General features: G+C 33.0%; 1 protein-coding gene across 1 annotated transcript; it reads right to left on the bottom strand.

Annotated features, from left to right (window-relative positions):
• Positions 1-3,050: 3,050 nt before the first annotated feature.
• LOC127095436 (uncharacterized) lies at positions 3,051-3,722 on the bottom strand. The gene has a single exon (XM_051034122.1). The coding sequence runs from the start codon at positions 3,674-3,676 to the stop codon at positions 3,266-3,268; it is 411 nt and encodes a 136-aa protein (XP_050890079.1). The 5' UTR covers positions 3,677-3,722; the 3' UTR covers positions 3,051-3,265.
• Between the last annotated feature and the right edge of the window lie 5,137 nt (positions 3,723-8,859).

The raw sequence follows: 8,859 nt of genomic DNA, 5'->3' as shown, positions 1-8,859 counted from the left end.
TTCCTGCAGGATGTTTAAATATGGTTGTGCAGGATTTAGCTAAGATGTCAGACCCGATGTTAAGACATGTGTATACAGAACATTCAGTCTGAATGTTATGTATCTTAATGTTGCACTTTCCATGCAAATCTGTGTGTGATTATGTGGAGATTGAATGCGCTATTCAAGGAGTAATGTGATTTAAAACCAGAATGATCTATTTTTCAATAAGGGATGATTAGCTGTCGTTAATAAGAAAGATACGCAAGGAAAATAGATTTAGGGTTTTATGATGCCCAGGCCCATTCAAAAGCTTCTATTTAAAGGCCATGTGAAACCTGGTTTATAGACACAAGAAAATAATGAAAAAGTGAGAGAGTTTTAGGGTTTTAGTCTTGTGTGAGCTTGTGTATTGTGAGTCATTCATTCATCTTATTGATGTTTGAATTAGGCTGACTTTTGTGTTGTAATTTGTCCACTCTAAGCTTTGAAGCTCGGGTGTTTGTTTACTTGGTTGAAGCTTTTAAGCAAGATCAAGTATGTGTCTTTGAAGAGTGTCTTCTTTCTTTGTAATATTTGTTTTTATATCACTGTTGTGATTGAGGGGGAGTGAGTAGGGTCTCATATCTAAGAGTTCTTAGATAGAAGTCACACGGGTAGAGATTAGGTGAAAAGACTGTAACTTGAAGTTGTTTACTGAGAGTCTTTGAACTAATTTTGTTTAGTGGATTTCCTTCCTGGCTTGGTAGCCCCCAGACGTAGGTGAGTTTGCACCGAACTGGGTTAACAATTGTTTATGTCACTTGTTTAATTGTTTCTTTGTCTTTTATCCTGTTTATATTTTAGTTGTTGTTCAGATATTAGTATCGTGACATTACCTTCGACATCTCATATCTGATACCAGAATTTCACACACACACACACACACACACACACACACACACACACACACACACACACACACACACACACACACACACACACACACACACACACACACACACACACACACACATATATATATATATATATATATATATATATATATATATATATATATATATATATATATATATATAAGACCGGAGCAAAAAATACAAGAGTTAGTTACAAAGAACAAGAAGTGCATGATAAATGGCATGAAAATAATCCAACAAAAGGAATAAACAAAATTTAGCTAAAGAGAAAGTATTCGCAGAGCAACACCAACCTACTCCAAAACCTCCACAACATTTGCAGGTTAGATCTCGAACCAATCAAATCTATCATCAACATATCAGATCCCAAACATAGGTGTATGGATGATCCACCACCACACCCTACACCAGAACATACATTTGATGTACTATAGGTGCAAATAGAGGATAAGATTTTGAAGCCACTCTAAAAGGGTGCAAGAGTTCTCCCCCACCATTCCTGAAAACCAATACGAAGACAAAAAAATACACTTCTCCTCCACTTCTTTTGTTGTTTTTGTAACTCCTTTAAATATAACATCATTTGAAGCTTTCCAAATTGAACAAATAACAATGTGCCAATCCATTAGAAAATCACCCCTAAATTTGTCCGTACCTCCTAAAGAATAAAAAAAACTAAAAAAGTCCTATAAAATATTGGTGTGTAACTATCTGTCAACCTAACCACCTAAGCACCATGTACCACACAGAAGAAGTAATATCACAAGTTAAAAAAGATGAGAGGTCGACTCAACTAGAAGTCCACAGAAGGGACAAGAAATCCAACTAAAATCTGAGAACACCCCTCTTTTAAACAGGTTTCCGCGGGACGGGAATCGATCCTGTAAAAGATGCCCAGAGAAGACCACAATATTGGATGGAGCCCAACTACTCCAAATAAGAGTCAATGCATGAACTTGAAGCGAAAGCAGAAGCATAAAAGACGATAAGTCTTTCCTCTAAATGAGGTAAGAAGAATCCACTGAGAAGAAAATGTCGCTAGAATGCTTCTAAATCAACTTATCTCTACCCTGAGTAAGAACCGCATCTTGGAATAACTCGCGAAACTTTGCAAGGAGAATTAACTCTAGAAGGAAAATGAATATCCTATATCTAAGATCCCAATTTAGAGTCCCACTAACTCCTATCTTTGTAACCTTCCTTAGTTGTTGAAGAGAGTTGGACTATAATTGTTCCCTAAGAACAACTAACACATCCGCATTTTCTACCATGAATTATGAAACTCTGATTTTCTTATTGCACTATGAGGATACGTAGGCATGAAGGTTTGAGTTCTTGGTTAGCACACTAATTAAATTATTATATTTTCAGCATTATTTGGAAATTATGATTGCACTAAAACTCGTGTAATTTGTCACAAACTATATAAGACCAAAAAAATTCAATGAAAAACAATTGGAGAGTGGAATAGGCTTAGCGAGGAAGTTAGTTCAACCACTATAAATTCGGCGTACCTCTCTCTCTCTCCCTCCCTCTTGTTGATTAAGATTGAAAAATATGGTGTTAGAATTCGTACTATATTGACTTGGTACAAAATACATGTCTTGTCTAAATTTGCTATCAATTCAATAGTTTGTTTGATTGTTCGTTTTAATTAACTGTTTGATTCCATTTTTATCCTATTATGTATTGATTAAAGTGTTATAGTGTATATTAAATCTATTAATCCCATATAAACAGTTGCATTCTTGTATTCTCACTCGACCTACATCAATTAGAAGCCTTCGGCATACTCTCCTCCCCTCCGCCTTCATAGATGTAAAGAGAATCCAGTGTTGTTCAACAAAATTCTGTAATTTATTACATATTAAAGAAAATGATTTTCTCTTTTTTCATATATATTTTAAGCTATAGTATTCATGTCATCATTAAACTACATTAGAGTAATCTTAACTGCAGTAATCGTTATTTCACGACAAACCTGTTGCACATTATTAAACCATATTAGTTTAGCTGACTAAATCGGAAATAGCATTGAAGTGGGTTTCTTTTTCTGGCTAAGCACATGAGTACAGAATGACAAACAATATGTAAAACAGGTAATAAGGTAGGAATGAGTTATGGAGAAAAGCATGCACATATTAAAATATAATATTTCATAAAATGTATATCCCTTACATTACATTAGAAATTAGAAAGAACAACACATCATAACATAACAAACTAGTACTAGCTAACACTCATTCTGTAGGTGAAAATATAATCATAATAAAACACTAAATTAGACAATTGCGATGCCCGCTATAATTGTCTTTTATTTTCTTAAGAATAGTAAAATATAATCAATTCCATAGTAATTAACTTATCATTCAAGGATGAGGAAAGACACCACCACCAGAACCTCCTAGACCACCACCGCTAGGTCCACCCAGTCCACCACCGCCTGGCCCGCCGAATCCTCCGAGTCCATCACTTCCTGTTCCACCGAGTCCATCACCTCCCATTCCACCGATACCACCATTGCCTAGTCCACCACTTCCTATTCCGCCGAGTCCACCACTACTACCTACTATTCCATCCAGTCCACCACCACCAGCGTCACCACCACGGCTAGTTCCTACGCCTCCAAAAGGAAAACCATTGTTACCAGTTCCTGAAAAACCACCAAACCCACCAAAGGTCTTTTCGTCCTTCAAACCACCCTCTCCAGCAGGCACATTTCTTGCACTTGTTGCAACTACAGCAAGAGCCAAAACCACCAAAATGCACAACTTACTCATTTCTCTCTTCACCGTTATCTCTCACTCAAAAGTATACTAAAACAACCAAGAGGGTTCTCCTTTTATATAGGAGAAGATGCAGTTGGGTGGTTGAATAAAAAGTAAATGAACTTCAATGCTATTGCAGAGCCTTTTAGCTGCCAATTAACAAACACATTGTACCAAATATTACTGCTGACTGCAAAGTGTACCTCTAGACGTTTTGTTTTAATATGTTAAATTAAAAAATGGATTTTATTGGTTTGTTATTAATTTGGTGTTTTTCTTGTAAAAAAGAAAGTTAATCTGGTGCATAGGGACGAAGCCATGTGCAATCATCTGTACTATCATTTAAATGTCATGATTAGTATTTCTTGATACATATATTTTAATTAAAAAATGAAAAATAATGACGCACATATTATTTTGATCAAAAATGTTATTCATATACCAAAAAATACATTATATCGTATTTTACTGTTCACCGTATATTTATTATTCACCAATACGGTGAACAGTAAAATATTATAATAATATAATATTATTTTATAATAATATATATTAATTTTATTTTTTTTTACTTTTTTTTAAAGTGTACGGTATGATTAACTAACTTTATAACTTCATTAATTAATATTTAATATTTTATTAACCAACTTTATTTTACTACTAAAAATTATTTTTATATTTAGATATTAATTAACCAACTTCATAATTTCATTAACCAATTATTTATATTTCATTAACCAACTTTATTTTAATTTACAAATCACTGTTCATGCACTGTACACGGACACTATTCACAGGGGTAATGTTCATGTGCACACACTGTTCACATGATACTGTTCATGAACCATTCACGCTATTGTTCATGTACGATTTACTGTTCATGACATTGTTCACCGTATTTGTGAACAGTATATACGATGTAGGTGTAAGGTAGAATGTAAGAATAACAATACTGTATTTTTATATTACAAACATGATTAATTTAACTTAAAAATTGTTATATGGTCTACTATGTAGAAACAAGTGTCAGACAACTCATTGACTTTTTTTTAAATAACCGTCATTTTTTAAATTATATATCAAAATAAGTATTTTTTTAAAACAAATTATCATAATAACTAAGTTTCAAACAAATTATTATAATAATTAGATTTTTAAAAAATAACATAAACGAGTAACCACTCAAAGTGGGACATGTACTATAAAAGTGTACATAAGCGCCATAAAAGGTGGCGATGACATGTATATGATGTCTCAACAAGTGACGTTTGCATGCATCCATTAAGAGCATGCGCCGCACGCAATGGTTATTCCTTTATTTTAATTTTAATAATTTTAATTTAAAAATTGAAATAAAAAAGAAAGTTAAAACTAATTCATAATATTATTTCATAAAATCCAGTTACACAATAATTGAATAGAAAATCAATGACTTGTCCGATCGAAACGTCCCCCGGTTCCACATCTCAGTGCATTCTCCTGTCTTTAAGATCTCCCAAAATTTTCCTAAGGTGTTTGGGGTCTTTGAGTATTGGCTTGAGGAAAAGGTGGTTGGTGCGAGGGTCATGGCATATTTGACATATTTTCAATCATTTATCCCCAATAGTCGGAGGACTGTCGCCAACGTCGCTGTTTCAATTGAGTTTGATAACCATGTTGTCGTAATTGGGTCGTTGTGGTTGGGTTATATGTGGACGACATGGTTGGCTGAATTGGTACATTGAATCATTTTGGAAATAAATAGAAGGACTAAACAACATAACTATGCGATTACAACCATCCGGACAATTTTCTCATAACCGTGCATCATAATGCGAACATCCCTGTCAGTTTTAACATTGTCTCAAAAACGACTTTCTCCATTATCATTCTACATGGTAACAAACCTTTGAATTCTTCTAATCTTTCCATCCTATAGAATGTATCAATCTAACAAACAGATCAAACTTCTATTAAGATGTTTGAACGTATCTGTGTTCTAGAGTCGAATCTTCATCGGAGATTTTACTACTGAATAAATTAAATCAATATTTCTCTTGTGGATATAAGAACACATATATGAAGGCATTTTGAAAAAAAAATGGAAGAGAGATTTGTAAGATGTGTGAAAAATAAGGGAAATGATCCAATATTTATAGAAGTTACTAAATAAAGCAGTAGCCACTGTATGTGACACATGCTTCTAGAGATGCATACATGCCCCACTTATAGTGACATGATTTACATGCAGTCGTCACCACCTATTGCGTCGGACATGATTTACATGTAGTCGTCACCCCCTATGGCATCTATCTACAACATTATAATGCATACGCCACTTTGAGTGTCTACTCCTTTTACATCCATTTTTTTAAAAACTTGATTGCTTTGGTAATTTGTTTGAAAACATAATTATTTTAGTATATAATTTTAAAAAGGTGGTTATTAAAAAAAATATTCCTCAACATTTCTTTATTTCTTTATGTTGTTTGTATTTCTCTTTAATATTTATATATATATATATATATATATATATATATATATATATATATATATATATATATATATATATATATATATATATATATATATATATATATATATTATAGTAAAACTTATAGGTTTAGAATTATAAAAGTTATTGTCTTTTTATAAAATTTATAAGAATTAAATTTAAAAAATATATATTTCGTATGAGACTTATATTAAAAGTTTAATTGTTGAGAATTTTCACATGTATAAATATCAAAATTTGATGTGGAATTTTTGTCTCAAAATACACATTTTTACTTTACAGTGTTAATATATTTTTTTATTGAATTATATTTTACATATGTGAATTATAATTAATAAATATTATTTTGATAAATAATATTAATTTTATTAATAAATACAATTATTTCTATAAAAAAAATCATGCAAAACTTTAAATTTAAAAGAAAAAATATTTATTCAAGTTTCTCATATATATATATATATATATATATATATATATATATATATATATATATATATATATATATAATATATATATATATATATATATATATATATATATATATATATATATATATATATATATCGCTCTTACCTTTGTGTGTAATTAACACATAGGTGATTAATCAACATTATATGACTGTTTGTGTGAGTTTGAATTTCACACAATATATGGTTCATATTTGTTTTATCTGATAGAAATAAAGTTTGATATAACTCATTCCTACAAAATCGACTTTTAAAGTGAGCAGTATCATTCCATGTAAATATATTTTTCTCAATACACCTCTCATGCTTAACACTATTTGATTTGATGCGTGGATATAAATTATGGTGACCCGAATGTTGATATATGAGACATGAATTTTCCAATCCACTCATTCATGTCCAACACAATTGAGCTTGATACTCATATAAATGATGGATGATTTGGATTGATAGGCTTGTGATACCATGATAGAATTAAAGTTTGGTCTAACTCATTCATACAAAACCGGCTCGTAAGATGAGGGGTGTCGCTCTAGATAAACCTTTATTATTCTCAATATTATCTTCTCTTACGTTGTGAAACCAAAATTGATAAGTATTGCTGGTGAGAGATCCTGAACTAGTGGTGTTGATCTGCAATATGACGGGGTGGCGTGGACCTGCAAGATTAGCACTCTAATGCCCCATTTTATTCATAATTTAATATGGTTGTAGTAAGAAATAGAGATAAGAAAAATGTACCTTGAATATCCCATCAGTTGGCTTTTATAAGTTTGGTTATTTGGGTTGGACTTGCATCGGGTTAGGCCTTTGGCTGGTCCAAAATAGTTGCCCCCATGGGTTAGTTTCAATTTATGAGCACATTTTTTCTCTTATTTACTAAGAGTATTTGTTAGATAAATTTCTATCCCATGGGTAAAACTTCCATTCTCCTTAATTAAACTTCGCTTTCTCATCAGTTTCTGCTTTACCAAGTATCCTTCTTACCTCAAGATTTTCATATCTTCAACATTTCCTTTATCTTAGCCAATATGAACAAAAGTCTTGTTAGTTTGTTTATCAGTTTTAAGAGTGATGAATCTCTCGTAGTTAACATAGGGTATCTTCTGGTTCAAACTCTTACCTTTTGACACTAATCACCTGACCCATAAGGTCATATCTATAGTTAATGATTCTGATTCAAAAAGGATCTCTAGGGGTTTTCTGGATGAGGAATCTTCCTCTAGGAATTCCTCTTTCAATGTTATCTTCTTTGATGACGTAGTTGAAGGTGCTCATGTGTTTGATTCCATGCCCTCTTATTCTCAGGCTGCAAGAGCTTCGATTTCGCTTGTTCTCATGACTGCGGAGATGGAAGATGATCTCTTGAAGAGGATTAGTGCCAAAGACTATGTTAAGGCATGTCGGAAAGCATGCAGTAGATATAAATTACGACTGACCTCAAGGATCATCTAGAGTGTGGGGCCTAACTGAATAAAGTAATTTTCCTTAAACCTTTTGAGATCTTCAAGGTCGAGGAGCTGTCTTTGAGAAATTCCATGTTGGTTGAGCTTGATAATACAAATAATATGGCTGGGTAGACTCAGTGGTATCGGGGATTCCTTCAATTTTAAGTAATTAGATGGGCTTGAATGCGGCCAACATTATGATAGAACCTACCTCTAACTAGGTCGGTCCTCCTGGTGGCTCCGGAGAAAAGGATATATAGCACCTTTGAAGGGTGTTTTGTCCCCTTTTAAGAGTGTTTATTCACTAGGCTAAACCTTTGTGTGCCTCTGTCTAAATTTAAGGTGGCGGTGTTGAAATAGTTGAAGGTTGCCCCATCCAAGATCTTTCTAGTCTCCTGGGCTTATCTGAGAGTGTTCCAATTTTGGACCGAATATAGGTCATGACCCCCCCCCCCCCCCCCCCTCTCTAGATGTTCTTCAACCTATTCACATTGATTCATACTTCTCAATACAATGGTATGGACCAAGGACATAATAAACTACGTCTACATGTTCCCTTGTTCAGCTCTTTTTCTAAAGACTGTGGTGACTTTATGGGGTTCTTTACGTTGGTTAGGCCCCTCACTCGTGATTCCCACTTTTCCTTATACTTTATTCCTTTTGAATCTTCTCACTCTTGTAAAGGTAGATTTCTAAATACCGGGTTTGGCCTCACTTCAATCCAAGCCTAATTTGTACGGTGTCAAACTGGGTTCTCTTACTTATGAGGAAATTATGATGAAT

Source organism: Lathyrus oleraceus, chromosome 6, assembly GCF_024323335.1.
Source record: "Lathyrus oleraceus cultivar Zhongwan6 chromosome 6, CAAS_Psat_ZW6_1.0, whole genome shotgun sequence".
In the NCBI taxonomy this organism is placed as follows: Eukaryota; Viridiplantae; Streptophyta; class Magnoliopsida; order Fabales; family Fabaceae; genus Lathyrus; species Lathyrus oleraceus.
This window is presented reverse-complemented; position numbering and strand designations above follow the sequence as displayed.

Bases quoted from the DNA above. Each gene is read 5' to 3' on its own strand.
- LOC127095436 (XM_051034122.1), bottom strand. From the start codon at position 3,676: ATGAGTAAGTTGTGCATTTTGGTGGTTTTGGCTCTTGCTGTAGTTGCA.